General features: G+C 39.4%; 1 protein-coding gene across 2 annotated transcripts; it reads left to right on the forward strand.

Annotated features, from left to right (window-relative positions):
* Positions 1-1,396: 1,396 nt before the first annotated feature.
* tbc1d8b (TBC1 domain family member 8B) lies at positions 1,397-27,188 on the forward strand. Of its 2 annotated transcripts, XM_034683185.1 has the most exons (21): positions 1,397-1,649; positions 7,570-7,680; positions 7,958-8,076; positions 8,378-8,603; positions 9,058-9,298; positions 9,876-10,083; positions 10,195-10,362; positions 10,470-10,631; positions 10,897-11,047; positions 11,237-11,451; positions 13,121-13,238; positions 13,958-14,243; positions 14,339-14,468; positions 15,448-15,546; positions 15,631-15,699; positions 15,795-16,035; positions 16,125-16,190; positions 22,669-22,761; positions 22,931-22,978; positions 23,880-23,977; positions 24,072-27,188. In XM_034683185.1, the coding sequence occupies exons 1-21, from the start codon at positions 1,523-1,525 to the stop codon at positions 24,501-24,503; spliced, it is 3,408 nt and encodes a 1,135-aa protein (XP_034539076.1). In that variant the 5' UTR covers positions 1,397-1,522; the 3' UTR covers positions 24,504-27,188. The 2 variants fall into 2 exon arrangements, with proteins under 2 accessions (XP_034539076.1, XP_034539077.1); XM_034683186.1 differs by lacking the exon at positions 22,669-22,761 and having other exon boundaries at positions 1,398-1,649.
* The last annotated feature ends 695 nt before the right edge of the window (positions 27,189-27,883 follow it).

Raw genomic sequence — 27,883 nt, forward strand, 5'->3', positions numbered from 1 at the left:
CAAAAACAAACAAAAGAAATACTAAATATACAAAAACTTGAAATATACTAAACAAATGACCAGCAGATAATATAACCCCAAAATCTAACTTAAATGAGTTATAAAAAGAAAGTTTAGATAAATCTAACAAATAATTCTACGTATTAATTCTAAACTAAATAAAAAACAAAATTTAAAAAATAAACAAATATCTCCAACATGATCATTAACTTTTTCTGACTTATTTTCCAAAACTCACTTCATTTCAAAGGTTTGATTACATAAACTATTTCATGGATGTCTATTGAAGTACTTGAACAATCATTAGGGCTTGGAATAATGTCAATTATTTTCTTATGACTTAGTAATGAGTAAATTATGGAAGCCCGTTTCCGCCAGTTAAAAAAAAAAAAAGTTTTAGGAAAAAGTGAAAAAAAAAAAAAGTTTTAGGAAAAAGTGAAAAAAAAAAAATGTTTTAGGAAAAAGGAAAAAAAAAAAAGTTTTAGGAAAAAGTGAAAAAAAAAAAAAGTTTTAGGAAAAAGTGAAAAAAAAAAAATGTTTTAGGAAAAAGGAAAAAAAAAAAATGTTTTAGGAAAAAATGAAAAAAAAAAAAAATTCTAGGAAAAAATGAAAAAAAAAAAAAGTTTTAGGAAAAAGTGGTTAAAAGGTAAAAGTGTGAGGACATGGTTGCTTCTCTCTCGCCTTGGAGAGTCACCTTGGACTCAGAGGTGGAGAGCTCGTGGTTCGCCCTATGGAATATGCATCAGTGGTTGCATTGATGTTTTTTTTCAAGAAAAATGATATGGCTAGAAGCATTGCAGGTTATTTTATTGATGCTGTAACTGAAAACAATGGATGCCCTAAAAAAGTTTATTTCACGATTTGTGAATCCACATCTAAAGTAGTCTTCAATGATGATATCCATTAAGGTCTGCAGAGCTTTGTCTCAGCCCCTTCAAACCGTAGCTGCGGCGCAACACACATGGAAGCCCATTTAGGCTTATCTCATAATTATGACTTAGTATCTCATTATTATGACTTAGTATCTCATTATTATGACTTGACTTTTCTTTTTTTACTTTCCCCCAATTATTTTTTTTTTCACTTTTTCCTAAAACATTTTTTTTTATTCACTTTTTCCTAAAACATTTTTTTTTCACTTTTTCCTAAAACATTTTTCTTTTCTTTTTTTTCACTTTTTCCTAGAATTTTTTTTTTTTTTCATTTTTTCCTTAAACATTTTTTTTTTTTTTAACTGGCGGAAACGGGCTTCCATAGGTATATGGTATTTACCTAGTAACAAAATCTACATCAAACTATTGTGCAATTTCATTCAAGAAACAGCTGTCATACGGGGGACCGCCTTCTCTTCAAAAACTACAATCCCAGAATGCCTTGCAGCTTTGGCAGCATTTCTTGTCGACGTGGGAAGGGAGGGATTCAGACACCAAACAAATGGCCACGGGTTTGATGTTGGGTTATATTACAGAGGACTGTGACATGTCAGCGGGATTCAGTACATAACTTAATGACATTTTAAAACATGTGGCTCAAACCTGAAGAGATCCTGCTGAAAAACGCCTTCAAGTTGTGGGTCACCGAGAAGGATAACGAGTATTTCGTGCTGCAAAGGAGACGGGGGTACGGAGAAGGTGGAGGCGGGTTGACAGGTAGCGTTTATGGATATGTTTTCACCTCCATGCGTGTGCAGGAAAGCTGCTGCATCATCGCTGAACTACATATATAATTAATTAATTAATTAACAGGTTAACTGGCCATACCTCTGCTGAGCTGGCGTGCTGTCTGCCATGAAAAGGGCGGGTGCTGCTGTAAAACAGGCTCCTTCTGGAAAATATCCTCGTAGCAACAGGTCCAAGTGTTACACTGACAGGAGGCAGTTTATGTACGTAACAGCTGGTTTGTCGTGTTGACACAGCAGGCTGCAGGAGTGAAGGTCCTTTAGGCTGCACTGACGGTTTTAATGTGTTTGTGTGTTACAGCACAGAGAGGTAAGAAGGAGTTCACATGGAGAAAAAGTCTGTGTTCAGAGACTGTAAAGAGGCCTTCAAACTTTCAGTCATTGTTGTGTCATGATTAGTCTCCAGGAACAATAGAAGCTGATTAAAGCAGGTCAGATATTATGTAAAATTGAAAAGTATCCTACTTACTGCCTGCCTGGGGCTACTGTGAGAACATTTGCACCACTGAGGCTGGAAATATAACAGAAAACTCCTGAATTTATAATGTCACTGCTATGTCAGGGGCTGCTGCTGTTGCCTGAACATTAAATGTGTCAGCTGCTCTGTGACATTGATGCTTAGTTGAGTTGTCAGTCACAATGAAATGAGTGTTATTTAGAGATCTGCTGAGATAAAATGCTGATTTGAGGCAGGTTCCCAAACTTTTCAGCCTGTGTCCCCCAAAATACCGGTGCCAAAGACTCGCGACCCCCACTGTCCCTTAAAGTGATCTAATGTGGCTTCATTTAGCTGGTCTGCAGAAAATGTGCCTCTGTATATGAGTATGTGGCTGTGTTTCTACTGCTACTGATGCTTTTGATAATTTACTGTTCACTAACCCTATACGTAGGAGTCATCTTGCAAAAAGAAAGGCAAAAAACTCATTACATTTTCTATTTCAAGGTTTTAGCTACTAATTTCGTCAATATATATATAATGGGTAAAATGTGTTATTTCTAGATAACTTAAAAAAATGCAATTCTGGAAGATATCTCACGACCCCCCTATCTGTGTCTCGCGGCCCCCCAGGGGGTCCTGAGCCACACTTTGGGAACCCCTGATTGAACCCCTGAAGGCATGGAGTAAAGGTCTGACTGTTGTTTTTTTGATAGTTTTTACTGTTGTCGAAAAACAGTCCAAAAAAATCTAAGTAAACACAGTTTTTTTTATTATTTAAGGATGAGAAAAGCAACATATCCTCACACTGGACAAGTCAAGACAAGGGCTTGTTTTTTATTATTATTATTTTTTTATTACAGCATTACCTTATTTAAAATACATTGCCATAGCGGTAAAGGTTCAATACTTTTTTGGACACCCATGAAAAATGCTCTGATATACGCCTGCCACAATACAATCTTTCAGAAGCTTAAAATAATACACTGAGCCAGTGTCACACCATGTTAACCTGTCACTACTGAATCATTTTTTAATACTTCCTGTAATTACTTCAATTTAATCCATTGTAACATTTGTATTGTCTAGATTCAATTTGTAACATTTGTATTTATCTAAATTGTATTCTATTTTTATTCTATCTTTATTTATCTATTTTCATTTTAACTTGTTTCATTTTATGAATTGAAACTTTTTTCTTGATTGTACTTATGTCTGGGTTGCTGCAACAAATGCATTTTTTGGAGATGGGTGCCTATAGATCTTTAAATACAGAAGAACTATGTCAATCTAACTTTCAACATTTATGTTTATTTGGTTTGTTTCATTAGTTTATATCCTAGTTTTATATTTATCTGACTAATAACATACAGTCAATACCCCAGGAGAGACAGTCACTAGACACGTTTACCGCCTGTTATTTTGAAATCGAGTTGCAAATAAAAAGCTTAACAAGGTTTTTCTTAACAAAGCACCAAAGTGTGATCTCTTAATGCTCTCAGTGCTGTATTGTAATAATACCAGTGCACCCTAAGATCTCCAATTCTAACTAATCCCTTAATACATTTCTGATTCAGACACATCCTCTTATAACATTATTTGCTATCATGGATCGTTACAAAACACCTGACGGTCTAAAAGTAATGTCTGTAAAAACACCAATCACATGCCACAGTGTGACATCAGTATGGTAATTAATAGATAGCTAATGATAATGACTGGTGTTCCAGCGGAAGACAAAAGGCCTAAAGTCCTGTGTGGCTGGTCTAATGATAGTGGAGGTTAAATACAACCTGATAACATCCAGCATGCTGCACTTGAAGCCCTCTCCAATCCAAGAGCCTTTTATGTCTGCTGTCTTTTTTTGTGAGTTTAAGTCCATCCTCCCTCGTGGCCCATTGTTCTGCTCTGATGAGAACATAATTTATTTGAACTGTGTTTGATCCTTTGAATCCTACCCAGCGCTACAACATGTGGGAGCTGATCCACAGTCAGCAGGCAGACCGACGTAATGCTGATGATGCAGAGCTTGAGTGTGGCTTCACTGAGACCTTGTTAATTATTCATGGAGGGCATGTCACAGAGAAGTGGTAAAGGTAACAGATTTGGCTAATTTTAGTTGTGCAGCTCTGATGAGGACCGGTGGGATCTCATTTCTACAATGTCAGGACGAGTAGAAAGGCACAGTCCATGATCCATTTATAGATACATGATTGACTGAGTAGTACAGGAGCTGATCAAGGTACATTTATGTTTATCTTTGATGCTGTCAGATGTTTGTTTATAGGTAAATAGCAGCTGTGATCAGGTTTCAAACAATAAGGGATGCACGATATTATCGGCACGTTATCGGTATCCGCCAACATTTCGATATTAGCCGATATAATTAACCGATAAAATAATGGGCTGCTCCACACGTCGGGCTCATGTTTTAAGTTAAATTTGAATTTAAGCAGCAGTCTGTAAGGTACGTGTAGCTGACTAATTTAGGCACATTTACTGTCAAAGAGTAAACCATTTTATTTAATCTGGGTTTAATTGCTGTGCAGTTGCACTTTTCACATGTTCCCTGTGAACAGAGGTTAGGTTTACTTACTATGTCAAATGTGAAATTGGCCAAATTTGCCCTGGTTGTGGGAATTGTTATGATTGTCTCAGGGAGAGCATCCAATTTTTAAGTAGGATGTATCTTTTTGTTTGAAAGCAATTGTCATAGATAAATATGCAGTTTTAAGTATTAAGTATTTTTCTTATTGTGCACAAGAAATTAATATTACATAACAAATGTGATACGAGTATCACCATAATACTGTACGCTAATTCCAATACAGAAGAGAATTGATGATCTCTGCAATAAGGTGTGCGGAAAAAATTATCGGTATCGGCTAAATGAGTTGTTAAATATCGGATTTTCGCAAAAAAAACAATATTGTGCACCCCTAATAGCAATGATGCCTTTAATAAAAGGTTATTCATTTCTTCTGTCTTATCAACATCTTGGTTAGAAGATCTTCAGGATTCAGCTTAACATGATTGTCGTTGCAGTGTAGGCTGAGGACAATAAAGTTCCACCTACACAGGAGGAGGGGAGAACAATCAACCACTCTTCATTGACTTAACATTGCATGTCAGTGCCTGCTGTCACTTTCTGTTTTTGCAAGTGACAGAAAAAAAAAACCCAAAAAGCTGTTCTGCTCTGAGAAGCCAACATACAGGGTAATATTTGACAATAGATCGCTTTAATGAACACTGAAACAAAATAAAGTATTTGAAAAGGCAGAAGTGGACACAGACAGTGAGATGTAAGGCATCTTTTTTGGGTTACTGCAGCTCAGTGGTAGAGTTAGTCATCCCTCAATCACAAGGACAGCTGTTCGATCCTAGCTCCCATACGTCATGTGTCCTTGGGCAGGATGCTGAAGCCCAAATTGCGCCTGGTGGCATAGCCACATCCTTTGAGGATCGGATTAGTCGATACTGATGGGCACTTTTCATATGTCCACCCTGAAGCCTAAGCACTGAGCCTCACAGACTTTAATAGCTTTAGGTGTGCAGTGTGTGAGTTTGTGATGGCTGGTGATGTAATGAAAATGATAATGGGACGCACTTTCATGACATGTTACCTGGAAACTACATGTGTCACCAAACAAACAAAAATGTCAATCCTTACATTAATTTATCTTTTTACCAACACAGTGTTAATATATTTAAGCAAACTCACAAGAGTCAGGTAACTTACCAATTAACATATTTCATGGCTGCTTTGTTTGAATGTAGTTTTTTTCATTTGTAAAACTTTATTAAAGCTGCTGTTGGTAGTCTTGATATCTGTCGTAACCTCGCCCGCTAAAGATTGTTGTGTGCTTTCTATGAGGAAGTAGTGGCTTCCCAGCCAATCAGGGCGACGTAGTGGGGCTGCCACTCGACCAATCAGGACAGAGAGTTGGGGAGTAGCTCTGATTGGTCCGTGATAACGGGAACGGGGGGAATAATAACATTGCTTGATACAAAGGCATTGGAAAACAGAGATTTCGCCATAATCTCAAATTACTTAGCTCACAGATGAGTGCCAATGGGTATTATGACCTTTTCTCCAAACCCAGCAGAAAAAAGTAATGTTTTTTACACCATTCCTACCAACAGCAGCTTTAAATACTGCTCTGAAATTCAAACATTTGTCATTCGTGTCACCAAATTTGCAATGAACTCTGGGTAAGTCCAACAGTTAAGTCCCTGCATATTAGGGCTCAAGGAAAATGCATAATTTGGCATTGTACAGTCCACATCAAAAAGCTCACACACTTGCGGATGTGACAGTGGGACAGCCCTAAGCAGTCGCACACTCAAACGGGAGCACAGCTGAATGCAGAATTCAGGATTTGGCAATAGGAGCCTCTGCAATCAGTGTATGGATATGGTGATTAGATAAATCTGACATTGGGTGTAAAAACACTTTGAGTGGTCATAAGACTAGAAAAGCACTTTATAAGATTTTAAGATCTTATTGATTACTTTTAAAATTTTAAAAGGACAGGCCCCAAACTATTTAAGAGACCTTTTAACCCCCTTTGTGCCTGGGCGGCCCCTCAGGTCTGTGGATGCATCTCTGCTGGTTGTGCCAAGATCTCGCCTTAAAACAAAAGGTGACAGGGCCTTTTCAATCAAAGCTCCAAGTTTGTTGAACTCCCTGCCACTGACAATTAGACAGTCCATAACCTTACTGCTTTTAAATCCTCACTGAAAACATTTTTATGCAAGGAGGCATTTCTCCACCCATAATTCATGAATTTGCTCTGCATTCAGATGTCTTGTTTTGCTTCTGTCTTTTTTGTTCCCCCTTTTTGCACCGTTTTTATGCTTTGTAATCCTCTGCTTTTTTGTTATGAAGCACTTTGTAACCTTGTTAAGAAAAGTGCTATATAGATCAAGATTATTATTATTATTATTATTATTATTGTTATTATTATTATTATAAATACAGTCAGTTTACCATTTACCATTGGCAAAAAGAAATGGCATCTATGGGATCTTGTCACTCCGTAAACTGTTGGTCAAGGTTGAAGCTACTCTGTCACGCTGGGGACAATCTTTGTTTGGTTAATTAATGATCTTACCCGGTGATTGGTTCCACTTTTCCCACTCTGTGTTTTACAGATTACAATTTGCAGCATTCTATTTCTTTATGGCAAGTCAAGATCAAAATTTCAAAAGCTGAAGTGTAACAATGAAGGTAAACTTTGAGACAAAACAGCATCATAGTGATGCATAACAAGACTTGTTCTCTGTGTTTAAGACACGTTTGTTTGGTACAAATCATCATGAATTTAATTGTTTCATCAGTGGAAAAAAAAATCAGTCCCAGTGAATCACATTACAATCCAGAAAGCTTATTCTGATATCTCTTTTTCTCTCATACGTACCATTATTGTAAAAAAAATATTGATGTATGTTTCAGGGCTTCTCGTGGGAACTCTGGATACTGTGTTGGACTCCACATCCAAAGTTGCTCCTTACCGGATTCTTCATCACACACCAGACTCACAGGTGTACTGGTCGATAGCATGCGGTATGTCACTATGTTTAATCTTATTTTGGTAAACATTTCAGTAGTGAGTTTGGGGGAAGATGTTGCATTTTGAGTTAGTGTTAATATCATGAAATACAGTGAAGTTTCTGTTGAAATCAAATTACAAATCAAAGTTTAAGGTACAATATTGTTCAGTAAAAGAGAAAAGGACTTTTTTTGCCACCCTTTTTGTCACTTTCAGTGACATCAAAAAAACACAAGCATGGTATTTGACTTGAACTCCTTAAATGTTTTCTCACTCCTGCTGTTTGTCCAGGTGTGACCAAAGAGGAGATTGTTCAGCACTGGGATTGGCTGCAGCAGAACATCATGAGGACGCTCTCCGTCTTCGACTCCAGTGAAGACATCACCAGCTTTGTTCAGGGCAAGATAAGAGTAAGAATGAACAGGGACTCAGTTCAGCTCATAAAGCTAATATGTTAACAAGATAATCTCTCAGCAGGGATGTAATTGTAATGCTGAATGTGATAATGGCCTCTTAATTCTTAAATCTTCACTTTCTGAAAGTCATTGACTTTAACCTAATTATCTGAAGCCTTTTACAGATACTTAGAGATGAGTAAGTGTGGCCAAGAACAGAACTTCCCTGATCACACACTGTCTTCATCCATCCTTGATGTAAAGATGTTTCACAGCTTCAAGAGGATCTGACCATCTTTGATGTTTCATGTCTCAGGGTCTTATCGCAGAGGAAGGAAAGTTATCCCTGGTTCTGGAAGATGATCCTGAGAAGTTCAGAGAGGCACTTTTGCGGTTCGAGAAGTGGTTTGAGCTGCCGTCAGAGGAAAAACTGGTCACATATTACTCATGCAGCTACTGGAGAGGCAAAGTGCCGTGCCAGGGCTGGCTCTACCTCAGCACCAACTTCCTGTGCTTCTATTCATACCTGCTGGGATCTGAGGGTGAGACTTTTCTTTAATGTATTTTATTGACGTGGACAGACGTTTTCTTTTTCAGCGTTGAATGCAACAAACCAAAAAGCGGCAACAATCATTGAGGTGGGCTTTAATGGCTTGAACGGAACATTTTTTGAATAATTTTTCTTACAAAATATTGCGAGGTAATGACAGCTGTGATAATAGTTAAAAAGCCATTAGGGCAGAGCCCAAAGAAGAGGCAGACCTTCAAAGCTGTCTGGATAATGGATAATACTGAATTTCCTGGTGGAGTGACATTTTAAGAATTTTCAGCGTTGCTCGTAACATTTCATGTTTTAGTATAAATAATTTGTTATACTGGCAAAATGAGATAGTGAACTTTAACAAAAAGAAAATAACATATTTACCAATTATTCAAGGTTCTTGTCTGGAGCTTCAATCACTCATGCAGTTTCCTTGTGTTGCTGTTACTCTGCAGTGAAACTGGTCATCTCCTGGGATGAGGTCTGGAGGCTGGAGAAAACCTCCAACGTTATTCTGACTGAGAGCATCCACGTCTTGGCTCATGGCGAGGATCACTACTTCTCCATGCTGCTGCACCTGAATGAAACATTTGTCATTATGGAACAGCTGGCCAGCTACGCCATCAAGCGCCTTTTTGATAAAGAGGCCTTCCAGAGAGAGCCGGCGCTCTCCGACCCTCTGCAAATCACCAAGAGGTAATCTCTGTCTGATGCTGTTAGAGCTGCCTGACAGCTGGAAGAACCAGAGTAAACATCAAGTCTGACTGGAGTCAAACCACATTTGTGTTTGTTTCAATTTGTTTGAAGTGGCAGAGTAGGTCAGACATTAAAACTCCTGTGTCAGGTGTTTTGAAATCCTCTTAGTGAAGTTTTTACTTTGAACGCTTTGAAAACATTTGCCAGCTTTTGTTTGATGTTGATCAGCCAGAATAACTATCAATATAGACATTTAAGTTTGAATTGCTTTAACTTAGTTTCTAAATGGTCTTGTTTTAATATTATTTCCTAACATTGCACCAAATAATATATCTATCCTCATTAATATTCACAGTAGACATGTTTGTATAGATTTGAAATACTTAAAGGCAAAGTAATAACCCTTTATTGAAGTGCCTAAAAGATGGATATGAAAGGTGACATATCCATCTGTACCAAGAGCTGTCTGCTGACTGTTGTGCTTGTCCTGCTAGTCCAGAGGCTGCTTTTTAGGCTGTTCTTGGAAAGCTTCAACATGATTTCCTACTCATGACTGTCTGTTTTACTTTCTCTTCAGAGGCTTAGAAGCCCATGCAAAGAGTGAGCAGTTTCGGGCCTTTTTCAGGCTCCCCAAAGAGGAGAATTTGTTAGAGGTGCATGAAAGCTTCCTGTGGGTTCCCTTCAGCCACTATAACACGCTTGGCAAGATCTGTCTGTCAGAGAACTACCTGTGTTTCGCCAGCCAAGATGGCAGCCAGTGCCATATAATCATTCCAATGCGAGAGGTAAAGAGGAACAAATGTTGTATAAAAATGCATTTATTCGATACCATCTCAAACAGCACTATAACAGCTTCAAAAATGGCCGTCTGGTCTGCCAATGTAATGTAATTCCAGGTAGTTAATGTGGAGAAGCCAGACACCACCAGCAGGGCCCTCACAGTGTGTGTGCGTGGCAAGAGAGCACTGCGTTTCTCTGAGGTGCGAGACTACCAGCGGCTTACCAACACCATCCGGAGCAGATGTGGAATCAGTCCAAGTCCCCAGCACTCAGCTTCAACAGAGGTAATGTGTTATAGTAGTTGTTTATTGATACTCTCTTTGTCCAGTTTGCTGTTTATTTCTTTGTTTGCAGTAAAAAATAAAAAACAGATGTGTATTTATCACTCAAGGCCATAAGGGGGGAGTGCCAGTCACTCATCAACCACTTTGAGGACAACCCAGATGATGTAACACTGATGGTGGGACAGAAAGACAGCAGCAAGGCTGTAAGCACCGAGGCTCTCATGACTGTTTTCCACCCACAGGATGTTGAAAACCTTGACCCCAAAATGGTAAATATCTGAAGGTCATTCAAATGAAAAATACTGACTGTTTTTGGCAGCATTTTACAAAAATCTTACTGGATTACTTTGATGTAAGAGTGATGCACAAGAATCTTCTTAAGCTCTGTAGGATGGAGGTGCGGGTGGGTGTTGAAGCAGTTCAGGGGTGGCCATGAATAAAAATAAAGCATGCATCTGTTTACAAGCAGTCTAAACAGCAGTGCAGAACATGTGCAATAAAAAAAATCCTGTCAACTCTGTGTTTGTTCGACAGCTGAAAGAAAAGATGAAGGAGCAGTCCTGGAACATACACTTTTCTGAATACGGACGCGGCACGAGTATGTTCTTCACCAGAAAGACACGAGACCTCATCGTCCGTGGTGTTCCAGAGGCCCTGAGAGGAGAGCTGTGGATGCTGTTTTCAGGTATTTGTACTGCAGGTATCATTCTGTAGTAAGCGATTTGAAGTAGCTGTGATTTGTCAGCACAGCGCTGCATGATTGACAGATTTAAGTACTCAACTGCTTGCTCGACATGAATAATTAAGCACAACATGGTTGGTATGGGATCTCAGCAGCATGTGTTTTTGGATGCCTGTGGTTCTGCCTGTGTAGGAGCTGTGAACGACATGGCCACTCACCCCGGCTATTACAGCGAGCTGGTTGAACAGTCCCTGGGCACAAGCACTTTGGCTACAGATGAGATCGAGAGAGACTTGCACCGCTCGCTTCCAGAGCACCCCGCTTTTCAGAGCGACACAGGAATCTCAGCTCTGCGAAGAGTCCTCACTGCCTACGCATACAGGAACCCTAAGATCGGATACTGCCAGGTACTTTGATCTCCTGAGACCTTTTGATAATAAGTAGAAAAGCACGGATTAACACAGGTAACAAACACTCAGGCGATTTTTTGGGCTTTGACGCAAGGTTGTCAAAGAAAAAAATGTTTTTAATGTGAAAAAACATACGTACGTAAACAAAGTGACAGAGAAATGTCCACCCACTTTTTTTCCTCATGATCTCTCCCTCTTCTTTCTTCTTGATTTCTGCTGTTTAGTCTAGTATATGTTTATCATCTGTTTTTTCCTGCAGTAACAACTTAAGTGATGGTTATGGTACAGGCAGGGTGTAAAATTAACATCTGCCAAACGCCAATGGCGGGTAAAAATTTAGTTTGGCGTGTAAAACAAAAACACACACCTGCCAGTGGCCGATGGAAAATGTTGTATTGCATTTTAGGTTTTGTTTTCATACTTTCACCCATTTCTGCCAACTGTCAGGCTATTTTGACCCTCATGGCGCGCTGTACTTGTCTTGTGATTTGGTACGTCGGGAACGGTGCGACGTCAGCTACTGGAGTTCTATTCATTCCCTTTGCTTGAAGAAGCAAGACGGGAAGAGCGTTTCGAGGAAGATGTGGCAACACATTTCCGGCGTGAAGCCACCACAAACAAAAACGATAAACAAAGAGGCAGGAGACGATCAATTTAAAGACGTTCCCATTAAAGCTGTGAGACAGACATTTGGCTCACTCTGTCGATGTAAAAGGTTGCACTTTTGAATATACATTTTGAATACATGATGATGCAGCAGTCACCTTAATAATACATTTTATTTATAAAAGTGCTTTAAAAGATTCTCCAAGACACTTTACAAGAGAATAAATTATACATTAGAAAAGCAGAGGAAAACAGTGCAAAAAAGCAAAGGAAAGCAAGGCAGCAAAATAAAACAAAACAAGACAAAACAAAACAAAACAAAAATCAATCAGTTATAGGTTAAAAGCCTTTGTAAATAGGTGGGTTTTGAGTCTAGATTTGAAGTTGGTGAGGGAGAGAATCTGAAGTGTTGGGGGAGAGAGTTCCAGAGGGTGGGGGCAGCGACAGAGAAGGCCCTGTCCCCCCAGGCTCGGTGCTTCGGTTTGGTGAAACCTTGAATTGAAGTATAACCTAATAAAGTATCAATCTAATTTTAGCTTTACATAACTGTATTCTTTAAGTGATGCTTAAGTTGGATTTTCAGAATAAAAACGTATGGTAATTATTGCAAATCAAATAAGGCATGTTTTTTGTATTTGGCCGGTGAAAAACATTTTTGGCTGGTACATTTTTGGAGGTCACTTGCCAATGGCAGATGAGGAAAAATGTTAATTTTATGCCCTGGGTACAGGCTTAAAAAAAATGCCCTCTAGAAATTCAAACCCAAGTCTGCTTCAGTAAGAGTTTCTTTCTGTATCATATATAGAAGAAGATAAACTAAAAAGAAGAGTCAATGTTTTTAAATGGCCCTGTACTTTAATATGAAGGTTTCTTCTGGTTTACTAAACGCCCCGAGTGATCTAAAAGTAGTGAAAGGTTTTTTAAAGGCAGCTGGGCTCGTAACAGTGTTCCTTGTTAACGCTCAAACACCTTTTATACAGGCTGCCTCTCTGTCGTTGACCTTTTTACTTACGATTGAAGTGGTTTGTTTTCTAAATGCGTGTCTTCTTTTCTTCCTCAGGCCATGAACATACTCACTTCAGTGCTCCTGCTCTACGCGAAAGAAGAGGAGGCTTTCTGGCTCCTTGTAGCTGTCTGTGAGAGGATGTTGCCGGATTACTTTAACAGGAGAATCATTGGTGAGAGGGGATGCTGTTTTTTTTGCTGGAGCCTTATACTTAAACAAATGCACAGTTTTTTTGTTTTCTTTTTTAAACTTTTGATTTGCTTTTATCCAATATTAACAAACGTAAAGCACAACAAATTATACACAAACAGACATAAATATAGTAAGGGGCTCCTTCTCAATATCTAAATTGGGTTTTTTATGAAGTCTTTTCCGCACAGCAGTTATCACCACCTGTCTTTTTATTCTGGTAATCAGTCCATTTATTCCAGCGTTGATCATGGGTCCGTGCTTTAGTCCGCAGGTAATATGTCAGTTTTTCTGTGGAAGATAATTCTTCCACTATGGCCATCCACTGTGCTGGACTTGGAGGATCACTTTTTAACCAGTTTCTTGTGACGGTCTTTTTGCAGGCAAGAATCAAGATTTTTAAAAAGGTAGATATCCTCTTTAGGGATCAAGTCATTAGGGATCATGCCCAGATACACAATCCGGGGGTCTCTGGGGATCTTGTAACACAGAATATCTTCCAAAGACTGAATAACACTATCCCAGAATGTTTTCAGTGATTGACATTCAGCTGACCACATTGTCTCCAACATTGCTACTGAGTACTAAGTAGCTTATTTTTAATTTGGGGTGTGACAAAAAAGCGTATAACATTCTTCCACCCAAATTCCCTCCACCTTCTGGAACAAATGCACAGTTTAATGGACTCTGATCTTTCTCCAGGTGCTCTGGTCGACCAGGCAGTGTTTGAGGATCTGATTCGAGAGAACCTCCCACAGCTGGTTGAGCATATGACAGACCTCAGCTTCTTCTCCTCTGTGTCCTTGTCCTGGTTCCTCACGCTCTTCATCAGTGTCCTGCCAATAGAGAGCGCTGTCAACGTGGTGGACTGTTTCTTCTACGACGGCATCAAAGCCATTCTGCAGCTTGGTTTGGCTGTGCTCGACTATAACATGGAGGCTCTTATCAGCTGCCATGACGACGCAGAGGCTGTCACCATCCTCAACAAGTCTGTGTGAACACCAAAATGACAGGACTGGATTTTTTTAAAACGTTATTACTGTTTCTAAGTTACTGGCTCTTTTTCTGTGCTCCTTGTTTCAGATTCTTTGACAGTGTGACAAACAAAGACAGCCCACTACCTCCCACGGTGCAGCAAGCTCCAGTGGGCAATAACGACAAAGCATCCCACTTCAATGTGGATATCAGCGAACTCATCAGAGAGGCCTATGAGGTACCGCAATATTCCACTCTATGCTGAAGTCACTGATTTAACTTATTACTAAGATTTTTAATGCTTTATTTAGTAATCATTTAACTGACTCTTTTTGTTATTTGTGTGTTGTTTTTAAAATTCAAGATTTCCATAGTATATATGTATAAATATTTATTATTTTTGGTGGGGGGGTTTTGCACCTTTATTAAAGATGAGATGACAGTGGATAGAGCTGCACTGCAAAAACTGAAATCTAAGTAAGATTGAATATCTCAGATAAGTGTGACATTAGCTTGTTTTTTGCCTATTTCTGGGTTCATTGAGGTTAGATATTTTTACTTGTTTTGGAAAGTCTTGACAAAATTTTCTTGTTCTGTTAACAGATAATTTTGCTTAGTTTAAGTAATATACCTCCAATTTTTGTATATTTTTTCTTGTTTTTGAAGGCTGGCTTTTTGTAGTGTGGAAATTGGGAGAGAGAGTGGGGGAATGACGGGAAAAGGGCCACAGCCTGGAATCGAATCCAGGCTAACCTGCGCCATTATTTTTAAATATATTATGTTATAGGCTTAGATTTTTTAATTCAATAGATTTTCTTATGCCTGTATTGAAAAGACAGGACAGTGGGTAGGGTCAGAAACAGGGATGAGAGAATGGGAAATGACATGTAATGAATGGCCATGGGTAAGATTTGACCCCAGGCCCACAGCTTCAAGGACTGCCTCACAAATGGGGCATGGTATTTAACCACTAAGCTAAACTGGCTCATAGGATGAGGATGAGTGTTTTAGGATCTTCATATCTGAGGTGTTGTGTAGTTTTGTGTTACTGATATTAGATTAGATGTGAAAGCCCAACTGGGGACAAATGTTGAAATTTATCAAAATCTATAAACTCACTGTGCATGTCAGTTTCATGCACTGCATCAGAACTTCACTGATTAGACCATTTGAATAAAATAAATTCAGTTAAAATCAGTTGTTGTGTTTTGTTTTAGAAATACGGAAATCTTCGGACAGAGGAAGTCGAGAGTTCACGGAAAAGAAACAAACTGTACGTCATTCAGACGCTGGAGGATACAACCAAACAAAATGTTGTGAGTGGCCGTCGAAGTTTACAGTAGTTGGTGCAAATTGCATTGTTACTGTGGCTTAAAGGAACAACTTTAATCTGTTTTCAGATCCGAGTGGTGTCCCAAGAAGTGAGACTCAGCGCTCCACAGCTGGATGAGCTCTATAACTTGTTCAAAGTGAGTCAAAGAGACGGTACAGAATATGAACAGTGTCTATGTCGACAGTCATATTAAAAACGAAACTTCGTTGTGTCCTTCATTTCTTTTTTCAGAGGCAGCATTTCCTCTGCTGCTACTGGAAGATTAAGAGTCCAGCACTGCTGCATCATGACCCCAGCCTGGCCTATTTGGAGCAGTACCAACTGGGTTTCCAACAGTTCAGCACGCTCTTCTCCCTACTGGAGCCCTGGGCCTTCTGCACCACCAAGAGCACCCTCTCCCTGTGGATCTTCCGCCTGATAGATGAGAACCAGGATGGCCTCATCAACTTTAAAGAGTTCTGCTCAGCCCTCGGTAAGTTCACTCGTTCGCTGCTCTCCTCAGATGTAGAGACTCTGTTCGGTATCCTCACTGTTTTAACCTTCAAACTGCTTCTTGTACAGATACTTTGTACTGTGGGTCTTTCACAAACAAGCTTAAGTTTCTCTTCAAGTTGCACCTGCCACCAGGTGAGTCATCAACAACTGAAAAGTATACATAATCTGATCGTAGAGACATATTGTGTTGTTTGACCTCTCTGAACATCAACCCATTGTTTTGTCTCTGTCACATCTGTCCATCTCTTGTAAGCTTAGACAAAAAACTGTGTTAATGTTGTCTTACTTGGCTTCACCCCCTGACCCAGTTCTGTCATGACATGTCTGCAGTGATGATCTACTCCTGTAGGTTCAAAGTTCAAGTGTTACAAATGTTCTCAGGCTGCATTCTTAACGGTTTCCAAATTCTACCTGTGACTGTCACATGCCCTCAATATTTACATAAGCAGACAAGCAGAGGCAGGCTGAGGTAAAACACAGGGACACATAGAGACACATCTGTGCCTGTAAATGTTTCAGATGTCATTTCTATAATCCAGTCCCTGACGCAGCATTTGTCAACTGAGCACTTTGCCTGGGGGACTAAGCCGCCCTTGAATATGCAGCTCTTGTCTGCGTGACGTGGCGATGCGTGCTGAAGGGCTGGGGTAAAAAATAGTCCATGTAGCCTATGTCGGGTGAATGAACTCTGCCATGGCAACGAGGGGGTGTGAGGAGCTGGGAGGGCATTTTGCAGTGAGACAGTTTCTCCATAAAGAGGATGTGTTTACGAAGAACTGCTCTGATAACCTCTGACATATTACCAGCATATGAGTACTGAGTCACAGTTTGTGATGTACTGGGCCAGTGAACATCAAGCTGTAAAGCCTGTTATATGCATCACAGAGTGTTGATTTTGCTTCAGCACCAAGGACAGGTCCCATCGTGGAGACGCAAAGCAAACAAGATGGTAGAGACCCAGTTTCAGTTTCCAACCGAGTGAAACCACCCGGAACTATCAAAGATGAAGCTATTATAAGAGCTAGTTATGTTCTCTAAATGCTGTCTTATCTCATTTAACACAACCAATGAAAGACTATATTTAAAAAGAGAAAGGAGAGAAGAAAGTCCTGCAGCAGAAATATGTCCAACTTTTAAACTGACCTACATTTCACAGTCGATAAGAACAAGTCTTGATAAGAGTGAAAAAAAAATGTGAATTCTCAATGTGAACTGGAAGCTAATATTTCCTTACCTATTTCAATTCCAGCCGTGGAAAATAAGTGATACTATTTGGTGTCACTTGTCCAAGTTTATGGCCTGCAGGAAACCACACGAAATATGCGCGGAGTGACATGCATTTGGTTGTACATGTCAAAACATTTCCGTTTCAGCAGAGACCGTCGAGACAGCTAAATCATATAATTTCCTCATTTGTCTGTGACAGGCAGGTTTCACAATGGCCTTGCCCCTTTATCAGTCTGTATATCAGCAAGTCCTGTGTCGGCTCTCACCTGGAGGTGTCTATGTTTAAAGCTCTGCTGGTGGAGTTTGGCAGTGAGAAATAAATCTGGGTTTTTTGTGATCAAATTTTTATTGTAATTTCTGCAGATAAAAACCAAACCAAACAAACAAACAAACAGGAAAAAAAAAGAGAAAAAAAAGGGAACACAGCAAAACAATACAACAGGTCCAGAAGAAGAAGGGAGAAAATTCATATGTTGTGGTAATGTGGTGAAATTATGTTGATGTAGGTGTGTGTATGTGGGTAAGTAAGAATTTGCTGAACTGAGCAATCCCCCTCACACAGTTTCTCTTAAGATGGTCCACTGTAGCACACCGTAGCTGAGTTATGTCCTCTTTGGCTCCATGGATGCAAGCTGTAGAAAGTTCCCAATACACAATATCAATAAACGTTAGTAACCATTGTTTACGAGTGAGCAGTAAGGGATGTTTCCATCTCGTGGCAACAATCTTCTTAGCAGCTGTCAAGCCAGCTAAAAACATACGCTTCTGAGCTCCATGGAGCTTCAGCTGATGTAAGTCATTTAAAATCAAGACAGAAGGAGACAACAGGATAAATACGTGTAACAACAGGGACAAATTTACCTTAACCATTTTCCAAAAAGTGGCCACACCAGGGCATTCCCAAATCATATGGTAAGAGTGAGAAATAAGTTAACAAGCAGGAGGTTTTTTTTTTATCAACTGTAGATAATTTTCTGTACGTACAGTTTTGTTGTCATGGCTGATAGTGGAGCAGGATCAGCAAGAGTTTTAGTACTGGTTTAGACGGAGAAACTTTTATTACCAGGACTTTGATGGATAAAACAGCAAACTGGCTATGAACAGGATTTGACGTTTATGCCAGCGTGTGAATACTTCACTGCTCTTTGAAGACAAAAGAGTTAAACTGCATGCATAATATTTTATTAAGACATTTAGTGGGACACTGGAGCACACATCATGGCACCACAGCTATGACAGGTTACATCAAACGGGAACATCTAATTTGTGAGCTAACTGTAAATCAGAGTTAACAAAGTTTTGTCGCTCTGTTAGAGAAGTTATAAACTTCCATTCCATTGGCACAGCTTGAAATGCATCACCATGATTGGTTTCACCACAACAAACAAAACAGCAACATCTGCTTTGACAGCCCATTGTGCAGCTAGATTACCTTAGCATCAAAGTTGACCTTCTGAGGTCCTTGTGAATTCTCCTTCTCACCTGTCCTTGGCCTCGGGGTATTTTCTATCAGGGTTAAGGTAAAGTATTTGGGGAAAAAAGCAGTTTATTTTTGAGTGTTCAGCTGCAGCTCCAATGGTCTCTTTTCAGGTCCTTAAATGAACTTTGGTTCAAGGGTGTATGACCTCCAAACGCTGTACAACAAACAGCACAGAACTATATTAATTTATTTTAAAGTTATATTTTGGGGGCATTTTTGCATTTATGATAGGACAGCTGAATAGAGACAGGAAACGTGGGGAGTAGAGACATGCAGCAAATGGCTGCAGCCGGGATTCGAACCAGCGACCTCTGCAACAAGGACTATAGCCTCTGTATGTGGGACACATAGACTGCTAGGCCACCAGCGACCCATGAATATATTTTACCTGGACAGTGATGTTCCTATGCACTATACAGGGCAGATGTTTCACACACGGTCATTGAAGCTTACATTATTGTTTGTTTTGCTTTTATCATAGACTGTATAAAATATGGACATAGTATCCGTGACGTCACCCATCTGTTTCTGAAGCGCTGTTTTGAGGCCAATCGTCGTCGGCACTCAGCAGCCATATTGCTGCTCTCGAGCGATTGTGAGGTAAAGAGGCGGGCTTTGAACCTCCTAGCCAACAGCTACAGGTGTCCCACCTGTCAATCAAGTCAGCTGTGCCTCTCATTGGAAAACTCGTAATCTCAATATCTTTGAAATTGCCGTGTTCGAAAAAAATCCACCCCCCTACAGTGTGTGCCGATCGAGAAATCAGCTATCCAGACTACACTCGTCTTTTGTACCAGACTGTAAACATGTTTATTTCTGCTGTAAAGATCAGCATTTTGAATTAGTGTGTATGTGGTTTCCGGTACTTCCGGAGCCAGCCTCAAGCGGATCCTTGATGAACTGCAGTAACACTTCCACATTGGACTCATATTTTTAGACCGGAGGCTGTTTTATTAAATGACAGCATGGCCTGTTATCATATGACAAAAAAAAAAAGACTACAACTCCACAGTGTTTTGCTCATGTTCCTTTTTTTTAAATGATGCACTGTCACTGTCGTCACTCACAATGCAAATCATTGTGGAGTTTACCCTCAAGCAGAGCTGTGGACTTTGGGAAAGAGTGCAGAGTAAGATGAAAAAATAAACCACTTAGACCTCAAACTTGGCAATTTTACAGCGGGACAGCCCTGAGCCCTGTAGATTTAGAGAGACCCCACATCAAAGTCAGAGCATGGAATTGGGCCAAACGCTGCATTGATCAAGGCAGTAAAATCCTGGGCTATTTAGAGCTGAGAGTGTACAAGTTTTTCAGGCCAAACACAGATCAGCAGCTGTACTCTCTTATCAGCAGAAAGGAAGCGCTACACAGGGACATCATTAGTGTAGAGATTGATTTTGAGGAAACTAGATGTGTAATGTAGCTTTAAATTTGATCTACAGCTTCTCTGAAAGCTTCAGTGATCTGTATAACTCAGTTTGAAACATTGGATTAAAAATGTCCCCATTCTGGTAGATTTGAGAATTAAAAATCAGTTACCTCGCTGTTAAAAATGTTACATCTGTGCCACATGAAAGCACATGGCAAATAGACCAATACTCTTAAATGTAACCAGCATAGAAGCTTAAATTTAGTGTTTTCACAGGCAATCAATATCTTGTGTACAAACATGATGATTTGAGTTATTTTTAGTAAGGAGAGGTCGGACTCAGCGAAGAACTGCCCAGCACTTCGTCCATCCTCAGGCTGCACAAATAAAGTAGCACAAAGCTATCGGGCAGATATAATGGCACTGCTGGCCCGTGAGGGTAATTGCTTAACCCTGCAGAGTAAACTTACATGCATGCAAACACACACATGCACAGATGCACAAGCGCACACACTATCTCTGGTGGGGGTTGGAGCATATTACTGTTGTGCATCTCACATAACAGACAGGCAAGAGATATCATACATTACCCGTATATATAAATAAATATAAGTCCAATACACCACCACTATGTACAGATTAGAATCTTTGTCAACAATGCCAGAGGTCTAGTCAGATAGGGTTATATTATAATGATAATAATAATAATAATAATAATAATATTACATTTTATTTATATAGCGCTTTTCAAAACTTAAAGACACTGTACAATTGTTAAAATCAATACAAGCAAGGAACAAGGAACACAGATCAAACAAAACTAAGCAACAGTTCAACCACAAATTAAAAGCTAACTTAAAAAGGTGAGTTTTTAAAAGAGATTTGAATGTTGAAGGGTCAGAGCAGTTTTGGATATGAGTAGAGAGTGAGTTCCAGAGGGTGGGGGTGGCCACTGAGAAGGCCCGGCCCCCCAGGTTTGGTGCTTGGTTCTGTGAGGGGGAGACAGGAGGTTGGCATGTGAGGAGCGCAGGTTACGGGAAGGAGTGTGATGGTGGAGAAGGTCAGTGAGGTAGGAAGGGGCCTGGTGGTGGAGGGCTTTGTGAGTGAGGAGCAGGATTTTAAACTGTATGCGGTAGGTAGGGGACGGGGAGCCAATGAAGATGTTGAAGGAGGTGAACAAAAAAAAAAAAACTGACCAAATACAGGCTGAGTGACCACCAGCTGGCTATGGAGACATGGAGACCCAGACAGACATGGCTGCCCAGAGAGGAGCGTCTATGTGCTCACTGCTCTACAGTACAGGGGACATAGAGACAGAGATGCACTTCGTCCTCCACTGCAGCAAGTTCTCTTTTCTAAGAGATGCCCACTACAGGGAAATTACTACAATAGTAACAAACTTCCCAACATTAACCCCAGAAGAGAAACTGTCAGTTCTCCTGGGGGAAGGGTCAGCAGCTCCTCTGGCTGCTAAATATGTGTCTGCCTGTCACAGCCTGAGGGACGCACCATCCCATGGTGTTTGATTTTGGGTGGAGGTTTTGTGAGCGTGCCGCATCGGGTGAGGACATTGAGATATGCTGTATGGGTAATCGTTCATTAATGCGTATAGAATATGTAATATATGGTTGATATGTATGTGATGAATATAATATGTAATGAATATGGTGTGTGATTAATGTATATATGGTGAGTGTAGTGTGTTGTGAATATATATAATGTATTGTATGAATTTATGTGCTTTGGCAATAACATCTCTTTGTTAATGCCAATAAAGCAAATTTGAATTTGAATTTGGTGATGTGGTCACGGGAGCGGGTGCAGGTGAGGAGGCGTGCAGCAGAGTTCTGAATGTATTGCAGTTTATGGAGGACTTTGGATCATGTGCCGTACAGGATGCTATTACAGTAATTTAAACAGGATGTGATGAATGTGTGGATAAGGGTTTCTGCGGCAGAGAAAGAGAGGAATGGACGGAGGCGGGCAATGTTTCGGAGGTGGAAGAAGGCCGTTTTAGTGAGCTGGGTGATGTGGTGTTGAAAAGAAAGGTTGCTGTCAAAAATTATTCCAAGGTTACGGATGTGAGGTACAGGAAATAGAGTAGAGTTATTTAAAGTGAGACTGAAATTTGGAATGGGATTTGTGAGGGACTTGGGGCCGATGATTATGAGGTCGGATTTGTCGTAGTTCACTGATAGGAAGTTGGTATGCATCCATGTTTTTATTTCAGAGAGGCAGTTGGTGATAGTGGAGTGTGTTACTGTGGTTATGGATTTGGTGGAAATGTAGAGCTGGATGTCATCAGCGTAGCAGTGGAAATGTAGGCCATGTTGACAGATGATGTTACCAAGGGGGAGCAAGTAAATGATGCCTTATCATATCATACTGTATCTAATGTACATGATAACTCTGTATTTGAGGACATCTATGTTTCCTTCAATCATATTCTTTCACACATTTCATCTTCACTGCTGGTGTGGTCCCTTTGTCTCTTCATCTTCCCTCTCAGTGCACTCATAGTTGGTCTCTTCTAGCTTTCACAGGGAGTCCTTTGCACCTAAAGGAGCAAAGAATCGAGCACTTTACTCCACTGACTGAAGACTCTTCTCACTTGAGTAGACTCACTGGTTAGCCTCTTTACTTTTTTCTTCTCCTTTAAAACCTTATATCGCTCTTTTGTCCTCTCTTTCTCTTGTAAATTTTGCTGCTTGCCTGATTTCTTTGAAGGCAGTGATTGTTACTGACAAACTTCTCTATATAGTTTGATCACCTGTTTTTTGTTGGGTTTTTTTGCAGCATTTGATCTGCCTGAAGATGGTGTGATACGGAAAAGCCCTGAAAGAGGTAACACTAACCCTAACCCTAACCGTACCTTTTCACTTGAATAAAACACAATGATTGATTAGGTTTATTTTGGTCTGCATCAACAATCAACACGTCCCTCCACAACATAGGAGCCATGTGAAAATTGCAAATAAAAGCAAAAAACAAAATAATCACAGAGGGATTCATCAAGAAAAAAAAAAAAAAAAAATATATATATATATATATATATATATATATATATATATATATATATATATATATATATATATATATATATATATATATATATATATATATATATGAGTCCAGCATGTACATCCACACACATATATATATATATATATATATATATATATATATATATATATATATATATATATATATATATATATATATATATATATATATGAGTCCAGCATGTACATCCACACACATATCGATCTGTACATGCATACGTACACATACACATGCATACATACACAAGTACATTCATGCATACATAGAAACATGCATACACATCCACATATATCTTAGCCAATCACATGCTGACCAAAAAAGGTGTAGGCTGAAGCCAAGGCTTATCCTGCCTACCCTTTAACATAACGTATACCGTATAGGCAACATTGTGCAAGTAATTATGTTTTTTTATAACAAAGCAATCTTCAAACGTTTCATTCAGAAACAAACTTACAAACAAAAAACATTTCAATCTCAACAAGCGGCAGTTCAGAAATCTCAGTGAAACCTAATTTAAATTAAAGTTTATATTACATCTATATATTTATTTATCTGCTTGTTTTTAAGCATTTTTTTAAATACACAAAGGGAGTTACACATTTTCACTCCATGATGCTATAAACAAAACTGTTTATCCCTTAGATGTGTGTGATATTGAAAGGTTTGTGTTTTAAAATGTCAGGTAGAGGGAAAGTTGATCTGCAGGCCTACCTGAAACAATGGCAAAATGAAATACTGAAGAAAGAGGAAACTATCAAAGACCTACCCAGAATTAATCAGGTAATTCAATCTATGATGTTTTTATTGACTTTTTTGTCCCCAAAAAAACTGAGAGATTGGTCAACCTGTTACTCTGGTTTTCCCTCTGCTGTAGACTCAGTTCATCCAGTTATCCAAGACTCTATACAATATATTTCATGGTGATCCAGAGGAGGAGTCTCTATACAGGGCCGTTGCCCATGTGACCAGCCTCCTCCTGAGGATGGAGGAGGTGGGACGGAGGCTTCAGGAGCCGAGCAGCTCGCCAGAGTCCACAAAGCCTACCAGTGCCACTGCATCCTCTGCAGAAGACGAGTCTCCAACTGAAGAAGCCTCCACCACCCCAGAGGGTTCCGACACCTCCCGCCAAATTCAGGACGCCGCGGCTGACCCAACAGAGATAGAGTGGTCGTTTTCATTCGAGCAGGTCCTGGCCTCTCTCCTCAACGAGCCGACCATTGTCAACTTCTTTGAAAGGCCCGTGGACGTTCAGAGTAAACTGGCTCAAGCTAGGGTTGCTCAGCTGAAGCTAAAGGCAAATAAGTGAAAGGATGCATCATCAGCGTGTCAGTACTTAAATACAAACCCAGGAGTGATCATGAATTTCCTTTCTCTGCTTGGATAAGGCAGTGGGTGACGGGGCAGACAGTGAGGGTACTGTTGAAGTGAAGGAGACATCAGAATTGAAATCTGCAGTGCTTGTGCACCAGTGTGTGAGGGGCTTTTAAGTTCAAGCGGCTGATTATCAGCTACGGTGGCTGATGACGCAGATTAGGCACAACATCTTAAGACAGTGTGTGTAGACTGACAACCCACTGACCAAAACCTTCAGTGTTTTTGAATTTTAAGTCCCACTGCAGACCTATCATAGTTATTCCTTTAATCTGATTATGCATTTTTTTTAACCCTTTCATTCTCTCATTTCAGCTCAGCTTCATAGGACTTAAGTTTAGTTTAGAAAATTCATTGAGCGCATATAGCATAGTTTGTAATGTACAAGGAACATCCAGTACTGCCTGCTGTATTTAGAAACAGACAAGTTTGTTCTCCCTGCTATCTCTGGTGTCGTGCTGAGGTACAGATGCATAAATATATAACCATAGAAAGTATCACATAACCTTAGAAAAGGTAACAAGTCCACAGACGACCTTCTAGATATCTTGATTTATTTTTCTGTGAATCTGCAAATTCTGATGTGTCCTGTGACTTCAGTGTCTCCTGTTCTTGAACAACATAAGTGTTATTGTGTGAAATTATTGTGAGAAACACCAGCTTTTCAGGTGATCCTGACTCAGAGTAGATAGCAGTGCTGCGATATCATTTCTGGAAGCAATGAATTGATTTCAGACATGAAATCGGAATGAAGTTGTTGGATAGATTTTATCAAGAGCTACAAGATTCAATTATGGCATTTGTACATTTGCAATAACACACGAGAGAGAGGAAGCCGCACTGCCACAGCACATTCATCCGTCTCTATCTGACAAGTAACTATATTAAAGCATGACTTTATGAATCTGAACTTCATATTGCTGCTGTAGGGAAATCTCTAGTGTCTGCCTCTGACAATGTTCTGTGTTCATTCACAGTGTGCGTACGTCAGTCTTCATGTATGTAGGATGTTATGCCCTAGTGTAAGCGAAGATTTTTGTACATATTGGTAAGTTCAATAGTCGTTGGATTATTCTATTTATAAGGCTTGTATTGAAAATGTAAGATATGAGCTAGTGGACTGTTAAGAACACAACTTAAACATTCTGAAGGAAATTTAGTTTTTATCAAAACTCAGGGTGCAATCTGTGTACATAAAGGAGAAAAGGGATATTTTTTTGACATTGAACATGCAGAGTATGTGACTGAGTTATACAAAGCTTAAATATGTCTGTGAGCATGTGTAGCATTGTTCCAGGATGTGTCACATTACACTAGCCTTCAATGAATTGTAACTACAACTGCTTGGAAAGCCAGATTGACTTGCAGCATTTCAATTGTTTTACTGTCACCTGTGCTTTTGCTGCTTTTCTTTCTTTCTTGCTTGTACTAGCAGGGAATTGTTTGCACAATTGTTCGAGACTTTCAAGCTGTAGGTATGTCTGTATCTCGGCCAGATCTCTAAGGCTTTGGGACTGCTAAAGGTCACAACTACTTTGGCTGTAGCTTGTCGTTTTAAGGGGCCAAATCCACAAGATTTGTAGAGCTTTATCTCTACCTGTGTCAGGAACAAGTATTTAAGAAGCTCTTCAAGTGCAAGTGCAATTGTCTGTTTTTTCTGTATCATGTTATTTTGCTATTTGCTTGGAATGTTTGCTGTTATTTTGTGTAGTTCTCATTTTTATAAGGCCATCTGAAATGTATTTCATTGTATAATTACTGGGTTGATTAATATAGATTGTTTCAGTGTACAACTGGCATTACTTATCAAAAATGAGCATTTCACAAACACTGATTATTCATCAGAAGTGAAATGAAAAGGTCACCATTTACATGACTGTTGTAAAAGAAGCTAACGATAAATATATCCAAATACACCTCCCCTTCTGAACTAAAAGAACTTGATCGGTGACTTCAGTTCAGGACTTTCATCTTGAGATCAGAGGAGCTGATCATATAACAACCTTTCAAAACAACAGCTATGTGTCTGTTATATAAAACCATCACCTCTGACCATGGTTTGACTATTTCAGTACAACTGTTCTCCGCCAGTTTCATAACACTTGCAAACTTCCAAGAAGTTATCATAATTGACACATTGTCTTATAGAATGTGTGCAAAGTTAAGTTTCCATGTCAGTTTATTTGCATGCTCTCTTTATATCTTAATGATTAGATATCACTTTGGGAAAATAAGGCCAAGCTCACTTTCAAGAATCAGTTTCTTGTCTTTATGGAAGAAAGGTAGGAAAATGTGGTTGAGACCAAACAAACCCTCAGTCATTTCCTGATTCACTCTGGGAAATGACTCTTTGTAGGAACACAATAAAAATCCAATCTGAAGAATCTGAGTGTATACAATAGGCATGAATAAGGTTTCAAGTCATTGCATTGATGTATGTTTAAACAAGTTCTTATATGTGCAATTATAGTCTACAACTTAAAAGTCTGTAGCTTGAAATGAAAGCTTGTATTGCAAAACATGTGGAGCACGGATATTTCTGTTGACCTAATGTTTGTTTGTTTGTTTTTCTAAATTTCCATGCAATGTTACCCAAATAAAGAGATAATTCTATCAGTAAGAGGGTCTGGTTCATTTTTTTAATCCCTATGGATTCACAAATATGAATATACATTAAACTGTGAAATGTCAAATATTGTTTTTACTTAAGTAAGCTTCAGCCTGGTTGGTCATCGGTCAATCGAAAAAGACCCCTCTTCCACTTTTGTGAACACTAAATGTCATCAATACCTGGGGGAGATTTAGTATGGCTTAACAGTCCATCTGGGAGGATCAACAATTACATGAACTATGACTCCTTGCCTCCTTCCTTATGCAGTCATGAGAGTGCGGCAGTCATATGCTCTGCAGGGTTGTGTTACAATATTCAATTCAATTCAATTTAATTTGCTTTATTGGCATGAACAAAGACATGTTGTTGTCAAAGCACATACGATTCATACACATACATTACATATATATATCCATTACATATTTTATATATTACATATTTTATACGCATTAATGTAGATGGTGTCACCCATACAGCATATCTCAATGTCCTTGATGCAGTATGCTCATAAAACCTTTGCCTAAAATCAGATTTTATGGGATGGTGCGTCCCTCAAGCTGTGACAGGCAGACACATATTTAGCAGCCAGAGAAGCTGCTGACCCTTCCCCCAGGAGAACTGACAGTTTCTCTTCTGGGGTTAATGTTGGACTTAATGTTATTAACTATCATACTGTGGGAAAGTGTTAGACTGAAATTGTAGTT

Source organism: Notolabrus celidotus, chromosome 5, assembly GCF_009762535.1.
Source record: "Notolabrus celidotus isolate fNotCel1 chromosome 5, fNotCel1.pri, whole genome shotgun sequence".
NCBI classification, from domain to species: Eukaryota; Metazoa; Chordata; class Actinopteri; order Labriformes; family Labridae; genus Notolabrus; species Notolabrus celidotus.